Raw genomic sequence first — 26864 nt, 5'->3', positions numbered from 1 at the left:
GTGAATACCTGAGAGAACGGAATGGACAAAACATGAGACAAGCCAAAAGGGAAGTAGAAATTGATTGAAAAAACATGCTGTCAAAGCTTTTCATCTTGCACTCATCAGGACCGCCGCAAGGCAGCCAAATTTCAAAGAGAGCAACAATTTATACTGCATAAGAAAAGGGTGCTGACTGGTTGGCACGTCAACTCTGGTCACAGCATTCCCATGGAGAATGCGCCAGTGAACTATCCCCACACTTTTATTAAATTCAAAAAAGTCGCAATGCCTGGACATGTTCATTTTGCCTGCAAAGGACAGTTCCCTGCACATGAATATACGTAGCTTCTAGCAAGTTTGACTGATAATCTTAAATTGGTTGTTAGTGAAATTACAAAGGGGCGCCCAAAAGAAGTTTTGGAAAAGCAAGCCCCTGAGAGAATAAAAAGGAAGCAAAAATGAGAAGACTTAAAAGGAAAATGTCTGAGAAATAGAATCAAAATGGAGGACATGCATTTATTAATTCATTAAGCTTTTAAAAAAATGTTGACTCAAGAGCACAACATATTGCAAATAGCAAGGAAAGATAAAAGTGAGGGGTTTAAGGCATAGGTCAGTGAAATGACCAGACTAACATCTGATCTTGAAAGAAAGTCAAGGATGGGCAATGGAGATCAGTTTACTCCAGGACAGAGTTGTCAGGATATGAAGACAAGGGCTGAGGATAAACCAAGGTTGGTAGGAGCAAGAAAGGTAAGAGCCTGTGAAGCTGCCCAAGCAATTACAACAGGATACTAACATGACAGATGAAAACAAGGGGCCCAATTTTAACTGCAGTAGGGTTTTGAACGAGTTAAAATATCACCTAAGGTATCAGAAGACATGATAGTTAGATAGCCTTAACCAAGGTGCAGCTTGCAGGTCAGAGAGAGATTGTAGTTTCAGGGAATCTTTGCAAGGGAAAATGAATAATTATGGTGTTAAAAGATAGTGATTACAGGATGGTGATCTGTCTACAATGACATAAGCAGAAATAATATAGAGACTTTAAAAGCCACATACACATCGTCTGTAAAGTTCTCAAATGTCAAGAATGTGAAAGATATTATAAAAATGCACATCCTTCCTGCAAAAACAGACAGGTTTAAGCTAGTAAAATGTAACCAACATCAGAAGATTCTTTCCAGTAGAGTGAACAAACGGAATAGACCTCCTGATATAGTGGAGGTGAAAATGCTAGAATCATTTAAGGTGTAATTAGATGTTATAATGGGAAGAATCTAAATAGATAGATGAAATGGCCATCTTATTCTGTAGATACCTTGTGCCTTTTTTAGTCCTGTGTAAGATTGAGTTGAAACATATATATGAGGCAAAGATGTTTAGATAGGCAATTCCAGGGCTTAGGGCCTAGACAACTGAAGACACGGCCACCAACGAAACGGAAAGGGAAATTAGGGATGCACAAGAGGCCAGAATTGGAGGAACACTGAGTTCTTGGAGGTTACATAGATGGGGAAGGACAAGGCTATGGAAGGATTTGAGATTGGTGAACTGGGCCTTGTGCTAGTTAGGATACGGCAACAGAGTTTTAGATGAGCTGAATTTTTTGGGAGGGTGGAAAATGCAATAGTCGAGTCTGTTGGTAACAAAAGAATGAACATAATAACACAAGAAACAGGAGTAAGACAAAAAGCCCCTTGAGCCACTCAACCATTTAATAACATTGTGACTGATCCTCAACCTCAACTCCACTTTCCTACCTAATGCCCATTTTCCTTGGTTAGAGTCCAAAAATCTAATTGATCTCAGCCTTGAATATACTCAAAGACTGAACATCCACACTCCTCTGGGGTAGAGAATTCCAAAAATTCACTATACTCTGAAGAATTTTCTCCTCATCTCCGTCTCAAAGGGTTGTCCCTTTATCCTGAGGCTATGCCCCCTAGTTCTAGGCTCTCCAGCCAGGGAAACATCCTCTCAGCATCTACCCTGTTAATCCCCTTCAGAACTTTGTGTGTTTCAATGAGATCACTCCTCTCATTCTTCTAAACTCCAGACCATAGGCCCATTCTACTCAATCTCTCCTCATAGGACAACCCTCTCATCCCAGTAATCAATCCAGTAAATCTTTGTTGCACCAGCGAGTATATCCTTCCTGAAGTACAGAAAACAAAACTGTACACAGTACTTCAGGTGTGGTCCCACTAAAGCCCTGTACAACTGCAGCAAGACTCCTTTACTCTTGTACTCCCGTGCAATAAAGGCCAACATACAATTTGCCTTCATAATTGTTTGCTGTACTTACATGTACAGAATCAGAGTCAACAAGGACACCCATATCCGCTCGAGCGCCAAAATCGTAGCTTCTCACCATTTAAAAAACTGATTTCTTTCCTTCCTCCCTCCCAATGTGAATAACCTCACATTTCCCCCTTAGCATACTTTTCCACCTAGCTTTATCTCGTTAGCAAACTTGGATACATTACTCTTGGTCTCTTCTAAGTCATTAATATAGATTGTAAATAGCTGAGGCCCCAGCACTGATCTTTGCAGCACCGTACTAGTGAACAGCCAACCTGAAAGTGAACAGTTTATTCCTACTCTGTCCTTTAATCAATCCTCTATCCATGCTAATATATCAACTGAACTGCTTACCTTTTGCAACAAGCCTTCCTGTGCACATATTTATATTGCACTTTTAACATAATAAAATGTCCCAAGGTGCTTCACAGGAGTATTATAAAACCAAGTATGACACCGAGCCACAAAAGGAGGTATTAGGTCATATGACCAAAAGCTCGGCCAAAGAGGTAGGTTTTAAGGATTGTCTTAATAAGATGTAGCTTGACCGGGAGCCAATGTAGCTCAGCAACCACGGGTGATAGCAGAACAGGACTTGGCGCAAATTAAGAGCAGCAGAGTTTTGGATGACCTCAAGCTTAGAGTAGAACGTGGGAGCCAGGAGTGCACTGGAATAATCACATCTAGAGGTAACAAAGGTATGAATGAGGGTTTCAGCAGTAGCTGAGCTAAGATAGGGGCAAAGTTACGAAGGTAGAAATAGGTGGTCTTAGTGATGGCACAAATAGGAGGTCAGAAGCTCATCATGGGGTTCAAAATGTGACACCAAGGTTGCAAACAGACTGGATTAATCTCAGACTGTTGCCAGGGAGAGGGATGGAGTCAGTAGCTAGGGAATGGAGTTTGGAGCAGGGACGGAAAGCAATGCTGCTAATGAATATTTAATTGGAGCAAATTTCTTCTCATCCAGCACTGGATGTCAGATGAGCAGTCTGATAAATTTAGCAACAATAGAGTCGTCGAGAGAAGTGGTGGTGAGGTAGAGTTGGGTGTCATCAGCAAACGTGAAAATTAACGCTGTGCTTTTGAGGGGCAGCATGTAGATGAGAAATAGGAGGGGGCTAAGGATAGTTCCTGGGGGACACCATAGGTAACAGTGCAGGAGCAGGAAGAAAGGCCATTGCAAGTGATACTCTGGCTATGATTAGATAAGACCAGAACCAGGTGATTAGTCCTGGCTGGACGGTGGACAGGCGCTGGAGGATGATAGTGTGGTCAGTGTCAAAGGCTGCATACAGGTTGAGAAGGACAAGGATGGAAAGTTTACCTTTGTCACAGTCACACATGATGTCAGTTGTGACTTTGATAAGAGCTGTTTCAGTATTGTGGCAGGGGCAGAAACCTGTTGGAAGGGATTCAAACACCGAGTTCCAGGAAGGATGGAACGGATTTGGGAGGTGAGCACGTTCAAGGACTTGAGAGGAAAGGTAGGTTGGAGATGGGGCAATAGTTTGCAAGGGTGGTGGGGTCAAGATTGTTTTTAAAAGGAGAGGGATAATGACAGTAGATTTAAAAAGGAGAAAGGGACAAGACCCAAAGAGAGAGAACCATTTAAAATATCGGCTAACATGGGGGACCGGGGGGGGGGGTGGGGGGGGAACGAGATGAGCTCAGAGAGGGCACGAGGGGAGTTAGGAGAGAAAGCAGAGAAGGGCTCGGGCAGGGGGAGCATTAGAGGAAGTATGATCAGGTGGGCTAGTGGGAGAGAGGGATGCAGCAGAGGCAGCTGATCGGATGGTCTCGATCTTAGCAGCAAAGAAATCCACGAGCTCCTCGCACTTAACAGTTGGAGGTGAGGGTGGAGGGGACAGGGGAGTTTAAGATGATATCTTGGAGTAGATGGTCAATGGTTCCCCTTCATCTACACTGACTTACATCCTCAAAAAATTCTAAAATTTGTCAAACACGATTTTTCCTTTCATAAAAAAAAAGGCAGAGCCAACATGGTTTTAAGTGCCCTGGTATCACTTCCTTAATAATAGATTCCAGCAGCTTCCTGACTACTGATGTCGGGCTAACTGGCCTATAGTTCTCTATTTTCTCTCTTCCTCTTTTCTTGAGCAACAGTGTTACATTTGCTACCTTCCAATCCACTGGGACTATTACAGAATCTAAGGAATTCTGGAAGATCACAACCTGTGCAATTATCATCTCTGTAGCCACCTGTTTTAGAACCCTAGGATGTTGGCCGTTGGTTCTAAGGGATTTGTTGGCTTTCACTCCCATTAACTTCTCCAGCACTTTTCCCTTTACTAATATTAAATTACTTCAGCTCCCTCACTGTCATTGGATCCTTGGTTCCCCACGACTTCTGGTATGCTTGTGTTTTTTCTACTGTGCAGACAAAATACTCATTTAATGTCTCTGCTAGTTCCTTATTCCCCATTATAAATTTCTCCCCTCTTAATTTCAAAGGGACCTACATTTACTTACACTAGTCTCCCTTTCTTTTCACAAACTTGTAGAAGCTCTTACAATCTATTTTTATATTTCTTGCTCATTTACTCTCTATTTTCTCCCTCTTAATTTTTGATCATCCTTTGCTGGTATCTAAAACTTACCCAATCCTCATGCTTACTCCTCTATGTTGGTAATATTATGTCCCTTCTCTTAACAGCATTCCTAACCCTTTAGCTAGCCATGGATGGATCACTTTTCCCACAGAGGTTTCATTTCTGAATGGAATATAGTTTTAGGATTTATGAAATATTTCTTTAAATGTTCACAATGAATGAAGATTTTAGCAGAAGATAAGCAGAGACAGGCGATATTGCGTGTTGTGGGACGACCTTAAGAATGGACCACCTTAAGAGCTGCAAGCGAAGCTAATCAGAGGAAGTGATGTGTTCCACATGTCCAGGGAATTGTGGGTGGAGCCTGGCAGAGTACAAGGTATTTAGATCTAGCTTGTGTGGTAACTATTTGTATATACATTCCAGTACAGTTATACTGGGATATTATTACTTGTAGTCCTGAGAGTCTTCCAACAGATCACACACAACTAATATTACATGATGGCAGCATCTTATTTATTTTTTATTTAGAGATACAGCACTGAAACAGGTCCTTCGGGCCACCGAGTCTGTGCCGACCAACAACTACCCATTTATACTAACCCTACAGTAATCCCATATTCCCTGCCACCTACCTATACTAGGGGCAATTTATAATGGCCAATTTACTTATCAGCCTGCAAGTCTTTGGCTGTGGGAGGAAACAGGAGCACCCGGCGAAAACCCACGCGGTCACAGGGAGAACTTGCAAACTCCACACAGGCAGTAACCAGAATCGAACCAGGGTCCCTGGAGCTGTGTGGCTGCAGTGCTAACCACTGCGCCACTGGATTAATTTTTTTCTGAAGACCACCAAATATCATATCATGGCAACATTTGATTTTCCTGAAGACCACATCAAATGAGTGTACAAAACTACAGGCTGCCTGCTGGAGTGGCTGAAGATCCAGCAACAGACCCCACAACTCTGCAGCAAGCCAGAATATAGATAAGACCCTGGAAGGTGTTGAAACTCTCGAGTACAGCAAGCAATTTGCTGGGAGACCAGAGCTTTTACCCATGTGGGAATGCGTCGCAAAATTTTAAAAAGCAACATTTGAAGACATTATGGTTTTAGCTTTCCAATTTTTTTTTGCATCATGGGTGGGATTTAAGCCAAATAGAGTGGGAAGGGTTCAACAGTGCACTGGAGGCTCAGCACAAAATAAAAGACTGGCTTTGATAGCTGCTGGTACTGCAAGCAGTAGCTGGCTGCTTAAAAAACTCAGTTTAAAAAGCCACAAGTTGTGTAAACAAATGAAAGCTACAGTCTCACTCTTAGAACCGGCAGGTCAAAAAAAATAACAAATCCGTCTTAAAAGGAGAATGAAGTGTGCATGTGAAAAATACAACCTGTAAAAGTCCTATATTTATATTTAAAATATCAGGATCATTAAGACAATGGCTTTCAGATATCCAGTTATGGACTGGAAGGCAGTCATACTGCCTGCATTTAAACTATTGACAGCAAACGGAGCTGTTTCCTGGATCAAGGAGTGAGTGATCTAGAGAAACAGGCTACCAAAATTAAGCTTGCATTGGGCAATAAAGGGTTTGCAATGGCTCAATACCTCAGGATTGTCAGCTGAAGATCAGAGACACCCTAGCAAGCTATGGACATTCCTGGAGCAGCAACTAAATTTCTGAGTACATAGGCGTGAGCTCATGACCTACCGACAAAGGCAACAGGAGTCCATTGACCAGTTTGTTGCAAGGTGCCGAGACCTCAATGTTGTGTCAGGATGGGTTAGAGCGCTAGTGATTTTGTGTACCCCACTAGAGGCTTTCAAAAAGACCTGCTAGAAAAGAAAGGGCACACCACAGGTGCACTAATCAATGATGGATAGAAATTTAAAGCCATCGTGGTTGGGCACCAGCTACAAATGGTAGCATTGGGTGTGGCTATGACAATTGGCATGATAACCAATGCTCTGAAGTCTGCTAAACCTTGTGGCAAATGTGGCCTGACTCAACTAATTCACAGTTGTCTGGCATACCAGGATCAGTGCAAAGCTTGCGGCATGTGAGGGCATAGGACTAGGCAGTGCAGAAGGCTGAGCTCAGATAGTGAACACAGAAATCACATGCTGAGAGAATGTCTGCAAAAGAAAAGATGCCAGACGCGACAAGAGGTACGCCAACACACAATAAAAGCCCAAGCAGGTACATCAGTAAGCAGAGACACCGATTGCCAGGAGGACATGGACGAAGAGTGCACTCGAGCAAACAATGAGCAAGGGTTTCACATAGTTAAATTAGATCAACATGTCAACGCTATTACGTAATCTGAGGCATTTACCATAATTGGGATAATATGTCCGTAAGGACATGTACTTAAAGAAATGAGAGTTTATGGTGCAACCTTCCACAGCTAGACTGACGTCCTACAACCGTTCTCCAAGTGCACTGGAATGATAAACTTACAGTGCAGCTATGGGAGCTCTGAATGGCTAACACAATTTTTTTTATATTGTAGACACAACTGGACCAGCTATTGCAAGACTTCCAGTCTGTCAAGATCTACGAATCATCACAAAACATGTCAGCACCCCTCCAAAAGGTATGGAAGATTGCAACACAGAATTCATTGAGCCAGTTATAGACCTGAAACTACCCAGGCAGGTTTGATACAAATTGGTAATTTTCCAAAATTCCCTACATTCTGGAAAGGTCCCATCAGATTGGAAAACAGCAAATGTAACTCCACAAAAAAAAGGAAGACAGAAAGCATGAAACTGCAGGCCATTTAGCTTAACATCCGTCAATGCTGGAATCTATTAAGGAGGTATAGCAGGTCAGATAAAAAATCTCAACGCAATCAGGCAGAGTCAACATGTCAACTAACTTATTAGAGATCCTTGAGGAAGTAACAAGCAATGTGGATAAAGGAGAATCTGTGGATGTATTGTACTTGGATTTCCAGAAGGCATTTAGCAAGGTGTGACATCAAAGGTTACTAAACAAAATAAGAGCCCATGGTTTAGGGGTAACATATTAGCATGGATAGAGGATTGGTTAACTAACAGGCCATTTTCTGGTTGGCAAGTTGTAATTATTGCAGTGCCATAGGGATTAGTGCTGGGGCCTCAACTATCTTCAATCTGTATCAAATGACTTGGATGAAGGAACAGAATGTATTGTTACTAAATTTGCTGATGACACAAAGGTAAGTAGGAGAATAAGTTATGAAGAGGACATAAGGAGTCTGCAAAGGGATATAGATATAATGATTCAAACAAAGCTTGGCAGTTAACTGTCAGTCACCATTAACTGGTGCATTCTCCATGGCAATGCCTCTTCCAGAGTCCGCTTGCAAACTTGTCAACACTCTCTTCTCATACAGTATAAATTTGTTGCTTTCCCATAAATTGGTATTCTTGTGAATTGTCCTCATTTATGCAAGATGAAAAGCTGACAAAATGTCTGTTTTCAGCAACACTCAAGTTCTGTCCTACCAAATGACTATTTGATATAGATAGGTTAAGTGAATAAGGCAAAGATTTGGCAGATGGAGTATAATGTGGAAAAGTGTGAACTTGTCCACTTTGGCTGGATAAAATAGAAAAGCAACGTTATTTAAATGGAGAGAGATTGCAGAACTCCAATGCAGAGGGATCAGGGTATCCTAATACACTAAACACAAAATGTTAGTACACAGGTACAGCAAGTGATTAAGAAGGCAATTACAATGTTGTCGTTTATTGCAAGGTGAATGAAATGTAAAAGTAGCAATGTTTTGTTACCGTTGTGCAGGGCATTGGTGAGACCACATCTAGAGTATTGTGTACAGTTTTGGTCTCCTTATTTAAAGAATATATTTGCATTGGAAGCAGTTCAGAGAAGGTGAACTCAACTGATTCCTGGGATGAAGAAAGGTTGGACAGGTTGGGTCTGTATTCATTGGAGTAACAAGGTTGAGAGGTGATCTTATTGAAAGATACAAGATCCTGAGGGAACTTAAAAGGGTAGATGTTGAAAGGAAGTTTCGCCTTGTGGGAGAGACTAGAACTAGGGAGCAGAGTTTAAAAATAAGGGGAAATTTTTTCCCTGAGCGTCGTGAGTCTGTGGAACTCTCTTCCCTGGAGAGTGGTGGAGGCAGGGTCATTGAATGTTTTTAAGACAGAGCTAGACAGATTCTTGACAAACAAGGGAGTCAAAGGGTATTGTGGGGGGCAGGGGGGGGGGAGGAGGGGGGTAACAAGAAAGTGGAGTCCACATGCAGATCTGCCATGATCTTATAGAATGGCGGAGCAGGCTCAAGGAGCCGAAGAGCTGCATCCTTCTTAGTTCGAATGTTTGTATCTAACCCGGTGAAGTTACAACACAGAACTACGTGCATGCCAAACAGCGGAAACAGCAGGTAATAGACAGAGCTAAGTGATCCCACAACCAATGGATCAGATCTATGCTCTGCAGTCCTGCCACATCCAGTTGTGAATGGTGGTGGACAATTAAAGAACTGACAGGAAGAGGTGACTCCACAAATATCCCCATCCTCAGTGATGGGGAGCCCAGCACATCAGTGCAAAAGTTAAAGCTGAAGTATTTGGAACCATCTTCAGCCAGAAGTGCCGATTGGATGATCCATCTCTGCTTCCTCCTGAGGTCCCCAACATCACAGATGTCAGTCTTCAGTCAATTCGAATCACTCCACATGATGTCAAGAAACGGCTGAAGGCACAGGATACTGCAAAAGCTATGGGCCTTGATAACATTCCAGTAATAGTACTGAAGATCTGTGCTCCAGAACTGGCTGCGTCCCTAGCCAAGCTGTTCCAGTGCAGCTACAACATTGGAATCTACCAGACAATGTGGAAAATTGCCTAGGTATGTCCTGTACACAAAAAGCAGGAGAAATCCAACCCGGCCAATTACCGCCCTTCAGTCTACACTCAATCAGCAGCAAAGTGATGGAAGGTGATGTCGACTGCTATCAAGTGGCATTTACTCAGCAATAACCTGCTAATCGATGCTCCGTTTGGCTTCCACCAGGGCCACTCAGCTCCAGACCTGATTGCAGTCTTGGTCCAAACATAGACAAAAGAGCTGAACAAGAGGGAAGGAGAGAGTGACTGCCCTTGACATCAAGAAAGCATTTGACGGAGTGTGACATCAAGGAGCCCTAGTGAAATTGAAGTCAATGAGAATCAGGGGAAAACTCTCCGCTGGTTAGAGTCATATCTAGCACAAAGGAAGATGGTTGTGGTTGTTGGAAGTCAATCATCTCAGTCCCTTCTGAAGCAGTCCATGCCCATATGCAGCAAGACCTGGACAACATCCAGGCTTAGGCTGATAAGTGACAAGTAACATTCACACTACACAAGTGGCAGGTAATGACCATCTCCAACAAGAGAGAATCCAATCAACTCCCCGTGACATTCAATAGCATTTGAATCCCCCACTATCAATATCTTGGGGGCGGGGGCGGGGAGGTGTTACCATATAATAGCCATATAAATACTGTGGCTACAAGAGCTGTCAGAGGCTGGGAATTCTGTGGCGAGTCACTCACCTCCTGACTCCCCAAAACCTGCCCATCATCTGTAAGGCACAAGTCAGGAGTGTGATGGAATACTCTCCACTTGCCTGGATGGGTGCAGCTCCAACACTCAAGAAGCTCAACACCATCCAGGACAAAGCAGCCTGCTTGATTGGCACCCCATCCACCACCTTCAACATTCACTCCCTCCAAAACTGATGCACAGTGGCAGCAGTGTGTACCATCCACAAGATGCACTGCAGCAACTCAGGAAGGCTCATTTGACAGCACCTTCCAAACCTGTGACCTCTACCCTTAGAAACACAAGGACAGCAGATGCAAGGGATCACACCATCTGTAAGTTCCTCTCCAAGCCACACACCATCCTGACTTGAAACTATATCGCATTTCCTTCACCGTCACTGGGTCAAAATCCTGGAACTCCCATCATAACAGCACTGTGGGTGTACCGACACCACATGGACTGCAGCAGTTCAAGGCAGCAACTCACCACCACCTACTCAACGGCAATTAGGGATGGGCAATAAATGCTGGCCTTGCTAGTGACGTCCACATCCAGTTAAAGCATAAAGAAAAAGTACAATATACAGTGATGTATTTATCTTTGGAAAAAAGGGGGGGGGGATGGGGGAGAGATGTTGTAAGCTGAAGCTGAAAATTTCTCGAGTCATTCTTCATAACTCAGTCTTATAGGGATCAACTCCATGGCTCTTTACCAAAGCTTGCATTAACACAAAACTAAACTGAATATATACTCAAGACATGGTCTGATCAGAGCACTATACAATTTGAACAAGACTTCCCCTAATTTGCAATCCACTAATTCACTACAGAACTTCAACTAGCATAATGGGCAGCTAGGTGGCAGATGGAATTTAATACTGACAAGTGTGAGGTGATGCATATTGGCAGAAGACATAGGGGGAGGCAATTTCCACTAATGGCACAGTTCTAAAGAGCGTGCAGGAACAGAGGGACCAGTAGGCATATGTGCATCGAACTTTGAATGTGGCACAACATATTGGGAGGTTAGTAAAGCATACGGAATCTTGGGCTTTACAAATAGAGGCTTTGAGTAGAAAAGCAGGGAAGTTATCTTTGGAAAAAAGTGGGTGGGGGAGAAGTTATGCTGAAACTTTATAAAGCTCTGGTTAGGCCCCAGCTGGAGTATTGCGTCCAGTGCTGGTCACCACCTTTAGGAATATTGAGAGGGTGCAGAGGAGATTTACCAGAATGGTGCCAGGGAATGGGGGATTTTAGTTACAAGGTTAGGTTGGAAAAGTTGGGGTTGCTCTCCTTCGAGCAAAAGGAGATTATGGGGAGATTTAATAGAAATGTAAAAGATTATGACAGGCTTAGATAAGTTAGACAAGGAAATATTGTTCTCATTAACAAATGGTACAAGAACAAGGGAACGCAGATTGAAGGTTTTGGGCAAGAGATGCAGGGGGAATGTGAGAAAGAACTTTTTTTATGCAGCAGGTGGTAATGAGATGGAACTCACTGTCCACAAGGGTGGTGGAAGTGGAGAGAATGACTTCAAAAGGAAACTGGATGGGCACTTGAAGAAAAAACTTGTAGGGCGATGGGGATCAAGCAGGGGAGTGGGACTGACTGGACAGCATGGACCAGATGGGCCGAATGGCCACCTTCTGTGCCATAAATGACTATGGTTCAAATTACTACAGTAATGGCTTTGTAGAATGCTGGGTTGGATGAGAACTGGAGGAGGTCATTAACATGAAGGAATAGACTGCATGTTCAGCTGTAGCAAGAAAATGTCAAAATAATAGATTTTCGGTTCAGGTGCATATCTATCTATGTCCTAACTTGGTGGGGCAGCAGAAGAAAGAGACGAGACTAGTGGTTTATAGCAACTTTCATGGCCTCAGGACATCCCAAAAAAATTTATCACCAATGGAGTTTGAAATGCATTCAGTCTTGTAATGTACGAAACATTGCAACCAATTTGCACACAGCAAGCTCCCACAAAAAAAGTGATAATGACCAGAATCTGTTTGAGATTCGTGCGATAACCATTGGCCAACGCACAGGGGATAACTCCCCTCCTCTTACGTCCACCTGAGAGCGCACACGGGGCCTTGGTTTAACATCTCATCTGAGAGGCAGCACCATATCATCTCCGTACTGCCCTGGAGTCTCAGCATAGAGTTTTGTACTCAAGTTTCTGGGGTGGGACTTAAACCCACATCTTCAGACTCAGAGGTGAGAATATTACTCTCTAAGCAGGGAAAGCCACCTATGAACAATCCAAGGAGCGATCTTTATGAATTTCTTTATATAAAATCAATCACTTAGAACAGTACAGCACAGTACAGGCCCTTCGGCCCACGATGTTGTGCCGATCCTTTAACCTACTCTAATATCAAACTAACTACCTACCCTTCATTCTACTATCATCCATGTACCTATCCAAGAGTCGCTTAAATGTCCCTAATGTATCTGCTTCTACTACCACCGCTGGCAGCGCATTCCACGCACCCACCACTCTCTGTGTAAAGAGCCTACCTCTGACATCTCCCTGAAACCTTCCTCCAATCACCTTAAAATTATGCCCCCTGGTGATAGCCCTTTCCACCCTGGGAAAAAGTCTCTGGCTATCCACTCCATCTATGCCTCTCATCATCTTGTACCCCTCTATCAAGTCACCTCTCATCCTTCTTCGCTCCAATGAGAAAAGCCCTAGCTCCCTCAATCTTTCTTCGTAAGACATGCCCTCCAGTCCAGGCAGCATCCTGGTAAATCTCCTCTGCACCCTCTCTAAAGCTTCCACATCCTTCCTATAATGAGGCGACCAGAACTGAACACAATATTCCAAGTGTGGTCGAACCAGGGCCTTATAGAGCTGCAGCATAACCTCGCGGCTCTTAAACTCAATCCCCCTGTTAATGAAAGCCAACACACCATACGCCTTCTTAACAACCCTATCAACTTGGGTGGCAACTTTGAGCGATCTATGGACATGGACCCCAAGATCCCTCTGTTCCTCCACACTACCAAGAATCCTGTCTTTAAGCCTGTATTCCGCATTCAAATTCGACCTTCCAAAATGAATCACTTCACACTTTTCCAGGTTGAACTCCATCTGCTACTTCCCAGCCCAGCTCTGCATCCTGTCAATGTCCCGTTGCAACCTACAACAGCCTTCCACACTATCCACAACTCCAGCAACCTTCGTGTCATCGGCAAACTTGCTAACCCAGCCTTCCACTTCCTCATCCAAGTCATTTATAAAAATCACAAAGAGCAGAGGTCCCAGAACAGATCCCTGTGGAACACCACTGGTCACAGAGCTCCATGCTGAATACTTTCCATCTACTACCACCCTCGGTCTTCTATGGGCCAGCCAATTTTGTATCCAGACAGCCAACTTTCCCTGTATCCCATGCCTCCTCACTTTCTGAATGAGCCTACCATGGGGAACCTTATCAAACGCCTTGCTAAAATCCATATACACCACATCCACTGCTCTTCCTTCATCAATGTGTTTTGTCACATCTTCAAAGAATTCAATAAGGCTTGTGAGGCATGACCTGCCCCTCACAAAGCCATGCTGACTGTCTCTAATCAAACCATGCTTTTCCAAATAATCATAAATCCTGTCTCTCAGAATCCTCTCCAATAATTTGCCCACTACCGACGTAAGACTTACTGGTCTATAATTCCCAGGGTTATCCCTATTCTCTTTCTTGAACAAGGGAACAACATTTGCCACCCTCCAATCATCCGGTACTACTCCAGTGGACAGTGAGGACGCAAAGATCATCGCCAAAGGCGCAGCAATCTCTTCCCTCGCTTTCCGTAATATCCTTGGGTATATCCCGTCTGGCCCCGGGGACTTATCTGTCCTCATATCATTCAAAATTTCCAGCACATCCTCCCTCTTAACCTCAACCTGTTCGAGCATATCAGCCTGTTCCACGCTGTCCTCACAAATGACCAGGTCCCTCTCACTAGTGAATACTGAAGCAAAGTATTCATTTAGGACCTCCCCTACCTCCACCGACTCCAGGCACAAGTTCCCTCCACTATCCCTGATCAGCCCTCCCCTCACTCTGGCCATCCTCCTGTTCCTCACACAAGTGTAGAACACCTTGGGATTTTCCTTAATCCTACCCGCCAAGACTTTTTCATGTCCTCTTCTAGCTCTCCTAAGTCCATTCTTCAGTTCTTTCCTGGCTACCTTGTAACCCTCTAGAGCCCTGTCTGATCCTTGCTTCCTCAACCTTAAGTAAGCTTCCTTCTTCCTCTTGATTAGCTGTCCCACATCTCTTGTTATCCAAGGTTCCTTCACCCTACCATCCTTTCCCTGCCTCATCAGGACAAACCTATCCAGCAGTCGCAGCAAATGCTCCCTAAACAACCTCCACATTTCTGTCGTGCATTTCCCTGAGAACATCTGTTCCCAGTTTATGCTCCCCAGTTCCTGCCTAATAGCATTGTAATTCCCCCTCCCCCAATTAAATATTTTCCCATCCCGTCTGCTCATGTCCCTCTCCATGACTATAGTAAAGGTCAGGGAGTTGTGATCACTATCACCGAAATGCTCTCCCACCGAGAGATCTGCCACCTGGCCTGGCTCGTTGCCAAGCACCAAGTCCAACATAGCCTCCCCTCTAGTCGGCCTATCTACATATTGAGTCAAATGTAGATTGTTTTGAAACTGTAAAGTTTACATATTCATCCTCTTTCCCTGAGGTTTGGTACAGGTTTAAGCAATAATGCCAACTACTGCTCATGAATGGAAGAATTCATCCAGCTCAAGTTGCACTTTACTTCAGAATAATTTCTCTGCCACGAACAATTCAGCTCAATTACTTGGGTATAATAGTCAAATTGGACCAAATAAGTGATCTCTAGAGGCAAAGTTGGAAATGAAAATGTAGATCGGGTTTATCTGCCCATGTACTGGAAGTGAGGCAACATCTTGCACTATTTTCAATTCCCTGTGTACATAGAAACATTCCTACCAAAGCTTGTGGAGTTTGTGCATTGTGGTCAAAGATGAATTGTAGCAATATGCAAGTCATGAATTTATAGGATATTGTAAACTAAAGCAGTTACAATGCCTTACCTGACTTGCGAAGAAGTGACCAGTTATTTTAACAATAACCTGATCATTTTCATCTGGTGTTTGATCACGAGGAACTACCACCTCTGCACTGGTCAAATTCTGTAGTTCATTTACCTTTAAAATAAAAATGAATTTACTCACACACACACACACACACATTTATATTTCAAAAACTTTCAATTGATGTCCCAACTATAAAGATTGGAAAAGTAATATTTCGAACAGCAGAGGCACTATCCATGTGCAAAATAGAGCAGAAAAGGAAGTGGCAGGAGTGTAGGACTACAATGTAATTCCCATCTTCACAAAGAGATGGAACTAAGGATCTATAAGTCAATTATCCCAACGTTACTGGTAGTAAATATACTGGAAGCTTTGCTAAATAGATTAGATAATATATTAGAGACGAAGATCAAAAATGACATGGATTTATAAAAGGAAAGAATTAGATATAGGGGGCTGAATTTTACAGGGCCCCCCCCCCCAATATTGGGGGCAGTGGCAGGGGTGGGGGGGGGGGGGGGGGGGAGGGGGGAAAATGCCTCCAGGAGAGGCCTGCCACAGGCCCCATATTGCCAGCAGCGGCGAGGTCTCATGGTATCCCTCACCCCCACCACTCGGTGTCAATCTGTTAATTAATTCAAATACCTGAATTAATGAACATCATGCTCCCACCATCTGTGCAGGTGCGATATTGGTGCTGGTGGCCGGCACTCCTGCGCCTTTTGATCAGAGTTGGAACACTGGTGGGGAGGGGGAGCGAGGTACGTTTTCCGGTGTTTGGGGGTGGGGGTCAAACTCATCTGATTGGTGTTGGGGAACGTGGGAAGGGTTACAGTGCACAGTTTATGAACTTTGTGCGGGGGGGGGGGGGGGGGGGGGAAAAGGAGGGAGGAGGAGGTTGGTCAGGTGGACAGGGGAAATGTTTTGGGGGAAGGGAGAGAGCAAGTAATGAATTTTATGGTTACTGGGGGGTGGGACCAAGACAATTTAAATGGCTTTAAATTTTTACATTAAAGTTACCTTTAAATATTTTAATTGAAAATTAGGGTTCAAAGCCCTTTAAAAATGGGTCAGCGCCTGCACAAAGGCAGCTGATGCCATTGCTGGGGACAGTCTGCCCACCCCCTCCATGTCATCGGGGCGGGTGTCCTCCCTAGCCATTTAAATGAGCCGCCACATTTACTATTGCGGCGGCTCTGCAACGCGCAGCCTGCCATTGTTTACAGAAGTATAAATTGCGGCGATGAAGAAATTTGCAGATGATACCGAACTGTGGGGTATAGCATGTAGGACTTCATCAAATTACAAGATGACATATAAAGCTTGCTGAGTAGGCAGATACGTGGCACATCCTTGTCGTGATTATCACTTTAAATGGTTGAGTATAGTATGCATCACAGGAAGTGATGTCATCCAACATGTGATACAACAGTTCGTGTAGTGTTAATCTACAGCCAGCACGTTTATTACAGAGCTCTCTTATTTTGCAATAAAGAGCCCTTCATTCAGCCCAAGATTGTTTGGTACCTTATTAGTGAGAAAGCAATAAACACAACAATCCTCATTTATATCTTAGACTGCAAAAGTACAAGTGGATTTACTCTATAACCCCAAGTACTCACCACTACACCCTGGTACTCACCGTTTTACCTCCTTTCCCAATAACTCTACCAGCAGCATGGGATGGCACTTTGATATGGGTCTCTAATTTCACTTCTTCTTTGGGTCCAAAGAAGTTTTCCTCTTTCAGTTTATTATAGATTCTTCCTTGAGCCTGAAGGACAAAATATTTTCCAACTGTAACAAAGCTCAGTTCTTGAATGAAAACGGTTTGCCACTCTGACATTAAAATATTTATTACAATAATCTTCTGGAGATTTAAAAAAGATACAACTACACCCAGTCTGCAATTCACTAAAATCAAAATAACTTGGGTGGAAAATTTAGTCCTATCGTCAGAAAGCTTAGCTCTTACTTTTCAATAGGACATGGGCTGAATTTGCTGAAAATGTGCTTCATTTGCAGCATGCGCCATTATTACAGTGCAGAAATTCCAGGAAATTACTACGCCAATGACTTATGGCATTCCACAAACCATGCTATAATTTGCTGGGACATTAGCTCTACCCTATAGACACACTCGGCAAAAATATCAAACAGCTATTTATCACAGCCCAACTTCATTAAAATCAATGGTGAGATTGAGCTTGCTGAATTACCACAGCTACTTTGACCATTATAGAAGGGTGCTGGAGGGCTCAGATCAGTAAAGTATTCAATTATTCAGCAGGTTGACAGCAACAATTGTACTGACTTGTTCCAAAAACTTCTCAAGTCTTAAACTTCAATTAAGTGATTTAAAAAAAAAAGATTTTGACAGCTAGGCATGTTCTAATTCACCTCACCCCACCTCTGGCTGATATTAACATTTATTGAGCTTGTGTATGAAGCATGAATTGCAACCGATACTCAAATCTGACTTGGAATCTCTTACAGGTCAAGAGACACTCCAATGCATAAAGGCCGATTTATACCGTTGCAGAACAAACTCAATCTCAGAAAATCTACCTTAAACTGAGCTTCAGGCTGCCCTGTGATGATCACCATTCGTTGTTTAGCATCTGGACCTTCTGCGGGAGCAATCTGCAATACAACACTTATGAATACCAAAAATACCTTGAAAGAATGATCATACAAAGAATGAATCAACACAAGGAAGTTCCTTCTTAATGTTTTCTTCCACCTTAAATTGTTCATGTTATTTTGCTTGCAAAAAATCTTTTCTCCACATGATAGTCTTCAACCAAGAGGGCAAAGTTTTTCAGAATGAACACACTCAGAACCTCCAATACTGCATCCAAATGATTTGCTGTGGAAGTGTTCCAATTTTTAAGTTGAAATTGTCAACCACAAACAGAAAAGCTGTGACCTCCAAATAGTAGATACTGCATCCCAGCTGGAGGATGTTAAGCATGCACAGAATTCAAACCTCATCAGTAGTGGTCACACACCTGAAACATCAACACGGTTTTTCTCTCCACAGATGCTGCATGACCTGGAGTATTTGCAGCATTTTCTGTTTTTGTCTCATCACTAACAGCCTGCATTTTGCAGTCAGCAGTGAATGAACAGCGTCAGCCATTCATTACACTCACCCGCAAACTTTCTGTGGGCTGTTGCACTGGAAGTTGCTGTGAATAGAGAGGCAAAACAGTGCAATGTTCTTTATAGGGGATCTGGGACCTGTGTGAACAGGGCAAGTAGGGTATGTCTCCTTAACCAGATTGAAGAATCCTTATAGAGGCATGGAGAGTCTGAACTGGGAAATGTAAAAATTAGAATAGTTAATTCAATGCCAAATCACATACAGAAATTGAACTTGGAGGGAAAGAGAGATGGGACTGAGTGTAATAGGAGACTAAAGTTTTTAAAAAAATAAATTTAAAAAATCTGAAGGAATGAGACGCTACACTTAGTAAAAGTTAATTTTCAGTGCTAGATTGGTTGCTCGGCAGTAATTAAGATATTAAAAATTCACTTACATTGAATGGATAAGCCACAACCTTTTTCCTGGTGTGTTTAGTGGGTGTCTGTCATATAAATACCACAACATAACACCCTTTCATGTGCTTCAATTCTGAGCTCCTCAGCAAGACTGCATAGCTTCTAGAGGAGCAGGAATACTTGATCATCAACTTCTAATTCCAGCATTTAACTGTGCATGTGCAGTTGCTGGAAGCTGCTGTCTGGTTTACATTTTAACAATGGCTAATCACGGATAGCCTCACCATTATTTCTACTGCAAAATTTCTATTAATTTTCAACCAATATATGAATGGTAGTAGCACATCCCTCGCTTCCCTCCTCCATCTCCATAAGCTGAGGAAAACGGAAGAACCGAACTCAAGTTCAAACTTCATGCTGGCAAAAAGCAAGAATGGATTAATATTGGCTATGAAATTTGGAAATCTGACTTGAGACAAAGTATGTTAGCCAGGAAAAAAAAGGGCCAGGCCCTTATTTTGATTAGTGGTGATTTGCAATTAATTTTGAAAATTCCCAGAATTGTTTTTAGTTCTCTGAAAATCAGACATCAGTTTACATTTACAGCATGGAATTCAAGTGATCTGATTAAACTTGCTCAATTCCATTCAGTCACAAAAGTCAACATTGAATAGTTACCCACATATTTGCTCATCATAGTTAGTACATGTATGTGCATGCTGCAAATTGAGATGAATTTTCAAGAAAGGGGTTTGGATAAAACACATACCTATCTGTTTCAAAGTTATCCAGCACAATATACTTTTGTTATCTTCCAAGCTACCAAAAACTTGCATTTGTATACATTAAAAGCACTATATAATGTCCCAAGGCACTTCACAGAAGCTATCAAAAAAAAATTTTTTTTAAAACATCAAGCCACGTAGAAGATATTAGCCCAGGTGACCAAAAGCTTAGCCAAAATGACAGGTTTTTATAGAGCACCTTAAAAGGGAGAGAGGTAGATAGGTGGAGGTGTTTAGGGAGGGAATTCCACAACGTAGAGCCTTGGTACTTGAAAGCCCGACCGCTAATGGTGGAGCAAAGAAAAATCAGGAATGCGTAAGGAGCACATCAAGCCCACATTATAACCAACTATATTCAACATGGTTTAATGATATTTATGCGGTGGCCCAATAAAGATGGCTGATCAAATAATGTGAGCAATTAGAGAAACGTAATAGTCAGAAGGTTATAAAGAAGCATACTGGCAGATTGTCAAAAACAAAAAAAATTGAACACTTGTCTATCAATTAAGCATTCAACTGCTGAAAAAAAATCTGCAAGCATTTCCAAAATGATTGCAAATTGCTATGTTGAATATCTCAATTTTTACAGTGGTTTGTTACACAAATGCCAATAGAATGTAATAGTTACCTTAATGGAAGCTGCTGCATAGCGAGAGAGTTGTTTGATGTGTTGCCCCTTCTTGCCAATAATTGCACCTACAGCCAGGGCAGGGATGAAGACATGAACCGTTTCAGATTCTGACTGCTGCTGCAATTAATATAGAGTCATTATGTACATGCAACATGACTAATATAGTTTATGAACAAGCTTCTCAGATCATAATTTTTTTTTTAAACTAGATATATACATTATTCCATGTCTTGGTACTGGCCAAGAAACAATTCATCTGAAGTTATTCTTTGCAATTTGCTTTCTCCCTTCTGCTAACTTTGAGGTGGTAAACTTGAACTACATTATTAATTTGGGCTGAACTGCACTAAACCCAAAGAAAATCCTACTTCCTTGTGTGGAATCCGATTGCTTAAATTCTATACAGAAATAGTAGCCAACAGATTCATACGTAGAACCTGATACAACTACATCGGATTGCATCACCCAGAAAAAAACATCTAGTCAACACCCAAGTGTATAGATTTTTGTCCTTCAAACTCGGTTGAGATGTTTGCTGGGAAAAGAAATGCTGCCCGAATGAGTTGCCCCTGAAGTTGGCCTATGCCAAGCAAGTGCTTAATGCTTCCCTTTCATCAACCTCGACACAATTCTCTCTCTCTTCTCCACTCCCCCCAATGCATAGTTAAAACCTGGCCATACAAAACCAATATTACAGCATGACTCAGCACTTTTTTTTTTTAAAAATGGACAACTTCAATAGCCAAAGTAATGGGTATAAATTAGTCCTATCTAGATTTAGTCCTATCTAGATTTGGAAGCTCTAACAGCATTATTACCATTGTGTGTCCTACATTACAAACAAACAATGACTATACTTTTAAAGTATTTAATTCACTTTGTGACATCCCAACATCATGAAAGTCACTATATAAATGCAAGCCTGCCTTCTTTCTTTAGCCTAAAAAAAAATTGTAACCAACTGCTGTTAGCCAACTGTGAAGAGAATGAGGGAACAGGTTTCTGTTCTGGTCCACTAAGTACTTCACGAGTAAGTCAGCAACATAAAAGCATGCTTACAAATGCATAGAACTGAGCATCAAATCCCAGATGTAATGAAACTTCTAAAAATAAAAAAAGGGAAGACAAATGTTGCTGTAAATTGTCATTTGCTCCCACTATGCATGTTAGATCTATTGGAGGCCAATTCAGACTGAAGACAGTCTTTTATTCAGCTTTTGAATTAGACTTCAACAGACCTACAGGAAAGCAGATATTATCAATACAAAGCTGGGAGCTCAGTACAGAAGTCGTTTTATCATCTTTGCAACCCTGCATAGAAGGTTAAAGTGCTGATAACGTTGAGGAGCAAAACATACCCCAGATCTTGCACCAATTACAACTGATGCATTGTTGCTAGTTAAAGTGAAGAGGCAGCTAATCAAATTTCTTCAATGTTTATGTAATATACACTGTGACTAAGATTTTTTGTTTTCATATTTTTTTTTTTAAAAAGTTTCCCAGGGATTTTAAAAAAAAATCCCCAGGATGTGAGAGGTGATGGCAATGTTGTACTTATTGCCCATCCAGAATTGTCCTGAGGTGGTGGAGCATCTCCTTAAACCACTGCAAAACTTGGGAATGATGATGCTTCCGCAACTGTGGTAGAAAGGGAATTCTAGGATCTTTTACTTGAAACTGCATTGAAATTAAACTAATTAAGTTGTGTAACATTTTCAGAAGGTACAAATCGAGTGCCCATTCATCATTTTGAAATATGGTCTGGTTTAGCTTAAAGATTTTTTTTAAGAAAAGAAAATGGGGGAAGAATTAATTCAGTATTACTCAAACTCAATAAAATAAGTACACGCTTATTTGAAACAAAATTATGAAGTGAAAAATGAAATTATAAATTTAGTATGAAAGTTTTAAAATTTGAATCCCTTAACAAGGGATTCCAACTCTGGTGGTTGGAAGATTACTAATTTTGAATTAGCTAAAGCTAGTGTTATTGTTAGAGTACACATCACAATAAGAGGCAGTGAAATAAAACATAGCTGAGATATAAAAGGTTAAGGAGACCTTGGACAGACCTAATTCCAGGTAAGGAGGTTGGTGGCTGTCTACCTAGACTGAGAAGCAAAACTAAATTTCAACTATAGCAAACTCTTAGATGTGATGTTAAACCCAGGTCTCATCTGCCCGCTCAGATGGGTGTGAAAGATCCTATAGTACTATTCAGAGAAGAACAGTGGATTTCTCCCAGTGTCCTGATTAGCATTTCTTCCTCAATGAATACCACCAAAAACAGAATCTGGCAATTATTTTATTCCCGTTGTGGGACCTTACTACATGCAAATTGGCTGCTGCACTACTTCGCAACAGTGATTACATCTCCATTAAGTTTATTGGTGCTTTGAGACATCCTGAGGCTGTTAAAGGCACTATGAAAGGTTTTTCCTTGTATCTTTTTATGATGAATTGAAGAGATGTGATACTACAACAGACAAAACTAGATGCTTTCTCCATGTGCAGCTGAAAGAGGCAAACAGAACCTTGACTTGCAAAAATCATATTTTGGGAAATCTTGTGAATTGGCAAGTATGAGTGGATTCAAGATACAGCAATATCCTTAGATACAGGTGTGGTGCCAGAGGATTGGAAAATTCCAAATGTTACACCCCTGATCAAAAAGAAAAAGATCCAAGGACAAGCCCAACAACTACAGGTCAGTCAGTTTAACCTCAGTGGTGGGAAAGCTTTTAGAAATGATAATCGCAGACAAAATTGTCACTTGAACAGATGTGGATTAATTAAGGGCTGTCAGCACAAAGTTGTGAAGGGCAAATAATGTTTAACTTGCTTGAGTTTTTCAATGAAGTAACAGAATGAGGATAATGTGGTTGATGTGATGTACATGGACTTCCAAAATGCCTTTGATAAAGTACCACATAATAGGTTTGTCAGCAAAATTAGTGCCCATAGAATAAAACGGACAGTAGCAGCAATGGATACATAATTGGCTGAGTGGCAGGAAACAGTAGTTGTGAACAGTTGCTTTTCAGACTGGAGGATGATTTATAAAGTGGGGTTCTCCCTAGGGGTCAGTGTCGAGACCCCTGCTTTTCACGATATACATTAATGTCCTAGACTTGGGTGTACAGAGTACAATTTCAAAATTTGTGGATGACACAAAACTAGGAAGTATTGTGAACTGCGAGGTGGATAGTGATAAACTTTAAGAGGACATAAACAGGCTGATGCAATGCAGAAAAGTGTGAAGTGATCCATTGTGGTAGGAATAACGAGAAGAGACAATATAAATTAAAGGGCACAATTCTAAAGGGGGTGCAGGAGCAGGTGGACCTGGGGGTATATGTGCACAAATCACTGAAGGTTGCAGGGCAGGTTGACAAAACACATGGGATCCTGGGCTTTTAAACAGGGACACACAGAGTACAAAAACAAGGATGTTCATGATAAACTTGTATAAAACATTGGTTCAGCCTCAACTGGAGTATTGTGCCTAGTTCTGGGAACCAATTTTGGAAGGATGCAAAAGCATTAGAGGGTGCAGAAAAGATTCACAAAAATGATTCCAGGGATGAGGAACTTAGTTACGTGGATATGTTGAAGAAAAGATCAAGAGATTTGATAGATGTGTTCAAAATCATGAGGGGTCTGAACAGAGTAGATGGGGAGAAACTGTTCTCATTGGTTGAAGGATCCAGAACCAGTGGACATCAATTTAAGGTGATTGGCAAACACATGAGGAAAAACGTTTTTTTTTAAAAAAAGGTAGTGAGTGGTTAGGATCTAGAATGCAATGCCTGAGAGTGTGGTGGAGGCAGATTCAATTGAAGCCTTCAAAACAGAACTGAATAATTATCTGAAGAGAAAACATTTGCAGGGTTAAGGGGAAAAAGGCAGGGGAGTGGGTCTAGGTGAGTAGCTCTTGCAGAGAGCCAGCAAGGACACAATGGGCCAAATGGCCACCTCCTGCGCAGTAACCATTCTAGGATTCTAGAATTGAGAAAGCAGTTTGATCAGAAAGAACTTGGGAAATCAATAGGAAAAGAACTTAAATTAAATCTTTTTCATGAGTAAACATTTAGCCCAGATATTTATGCAACAGATTTTTGTTTTCAAAAAAATTCCTTGATCTCCAATTTCCTGTTTCAACTAAGCAATTTTTAATGACTGCTTATATGGTAAAAATGATTATGTCCCAATTTGCTCTCATTTTACATGCATTTCAAACACACTACTCCAGCTCTAAAAGAATTCAAGCAATTTAAAAATCCACCATCCATGCCATTGGTAGTGTCATGCAAAGATGCATTTAATTCAGGTTTGATGCTTCTCTTCTCTCCCCAAAAAACAGGACATAGATACAACAGTTTTCAGTCATTTAAATGATTAGGACAACGCATCCAGTTTCACTTCTGTATAACTTATGTCATGATCCCGTCTTTTTTTTTCTCTGGGAAGTATGTGGTGTGTCTTTAAGACAGCAAAGGATCAGCACTGGTTTAAGAACAAGCAAGCCTCAGGGGTTACCGAGAAAGTGCATTTTGGTTGCCGTTGGACACAACTATAGAGAGGAAATCAACCAGCTTCAAAGGGTGCATCCTAGTTGCCTTGGATACAGCCACTCGGACTGAGCATCGAGAGATACATTGTTACAATTTAATTTTGAACTGGCTTATAGTGGAAACAGACTGTTCTAACTCAGAAAAACAGACAGACAGTTGTGTGTGAGCACCTGAAAGGAGAAACAGACCATTTAAACTGAAGGAAGAGAATTTGTTTATTATTCTCAAAATTCTTAAAAAAAAAGCCAAAACAGAGATCTCTGATAATTTAAACTGAAGGAAAGGAAGTTAGACTGTGCCAATCTTTTATCCTTCAAAAAAAATTCTCAAGCCAAATTGATTAAAAAGTGTTTGCAAGTTGTTAATTGTTAAAATTCATCATTGCACAAGGAGCAACAATTTCAACTTCTGAATTAGACTACAGATTACTCTACTGTTGAAGAACCATTTTTTCCCCCTTCAGATGGCTGTGAGGACTTCAAGCAACACTGGACTGTTCCACATCCAGCAGGAGCGTAAATCTGCAAGGGCTCTAATTTTTTTTATTTTAAATGTTGTTTATAACTTCGCAGTGTTTAAGCATTTAGTTTTTCTAATTAAACAGTTAATTTGTTGATTTAAATTCACCTGGTTTGGTTAGCCTCACTCGGGAGGGTGAATAAATGGTACAATTTGGTTGGGTCTTTAATTTGGAAAGTTAGTAAAATGATATGTTAGACAATCTGTGGAGGGACAGGATTGAATTAACAGTGCATTTTTCTCCCACCATAATCAGAATTGTATATTTTGTTGGGGGCTTTGACTGGAGCAGTCGGTCGTAACACCTCTGTATAACTTGAATGCACGCTTTTTCCCTACCCTCCTAGATAATTTATGCTGGGGCTCACGATTCCTCTAGAATTCTATCCAACTCCTTCACCTTGCCACCTCCCTCCTGGTTTTGAAAACAATTCAAAATCATCCTCTTTAACCAAATCTTTATCCTAGCATCTTGATTTTCTTCCTTTCCGCATGCTGTGTCGACAATACCCTTTCCTATAACATATAGCATCCAAAGACATCTTATCCCTAACCCAACTCATCACGAATATTCTTTTCAACTATGCTGCCAACTTTGCCTTGAAACCCTCTTGAATAAGCCCACAGCTAATGTCTGTGCCGCTTTGGAATTCGCCAAAGATCCCATTAAGGCACCAGTCCCCACAGCTCCTTACGGGTGGCACTCCCAACTGCCCTATGCTTTTCTGTCACCAAACTTCCAACAAGGTATCTAGCTTAGGTTAATCTTCCTGTGCAGCTCACCCCACCCATCACTGCCCTAGAGGACTAGCGACAGTTGGTCAACAGACATCTGTCCCTCTCCATTTCCCTCCAAAATGTCCATTTACTCGAGCATCCAATTCTGTAAATGATTATAGGTATTCCAACTTTGAAACTTGGCTCACAGGTGGTGACATCTTGCCTCTTACTGAAGCCTGAAGATGATGGCAGTGCCTTGCAAAATAATTTAATCAGCAGTAGCTTCCGTAATGTCAAACACTTTCCATAACATTTTTGCTGTTCATCTGCATTTAGTTCATCCTACAAGTTTCAAAAAAAAAAATGCAAAAAACTGATGGTACAACTACGGTATTCAATTTTAAAGTACACTTATATTATCTCCAATAAAAATTGGCTACTGTTCAAAACCATGTTGAGCTGGTGACACCCTTGCCTTTAAAAAGTTGGCTTTGTTCTTTAAATTTTTTTTTTGAGATCTCAGCCAAAATCCCAAGAAAGCGTTAAAAAAGGTTTCAAAGTAGATGGTCCTATTGTTTATGCTTTAATTCATTTTCAAGCATCACAGCTGCTTTGCTTTGAATTTGCTGTTT

General features: G+C 41.6%; 1 protein-coding gene across 4 annotated transcripts in view; it reads right to left on the bottom strand.

The window, feature by feature from the left end:
* The window catches only part of igf2bp3 (insulin-like growth factor 2 mRNA binding protein 3), a 195778-nt gene that overhangs the window by 10042 nt on the left and 158872 nt on the right, over positions 1 to 26864 (bottom strand). For 2 of the 4 annotated variants that reach the window (XM_068008850.1, XM_068008852.1), the window contains 4 exons: positions 20417 to 20536; positions 18065 to 18139; positions 17139 to 17270; positions 15494 to 15607 (listed from right to left, as the gene is read on the bottom strand). In XM_068008850.1, the coding sequence (XP_067864951.1) occupies positions 15494 to 15607; positions 17139 to 17270; positions 18065 to 18139; positions 20417 to 20536 (441 nt within the window). The remainder of the gene's footprint in view (positions 1 to 15493; positions 15608 to 17138; positions 17271 to 18064; positions 18140 to 20416; positions 20537 to 26864) is intronic. The other 2 variants (XM_068008851.1, XM_068008853.1) reach the window with 1 other exon arrangement.

Source organism: Heterodontus francisci, chromosome 2 (assembly GCF_036365525.1).
Source record: "Heterodontus francisci isolate sHetFra1 chromosome 2, sHetFra1.hap1, whole genome shotgun sequence".
Classification (NCBI taxonomy): domain Eukaryota; kingdom Metazoa; phylum Chordata; class Chondrichthyes; order Heterodontiformes; family Heterodontidae; genus Heterodontus; species Heterodontus francisci.
Note: the sequence above shows the minus strand (reverse complement) of the source record. Positions and strands in the feature narration are given on the sequence as shown.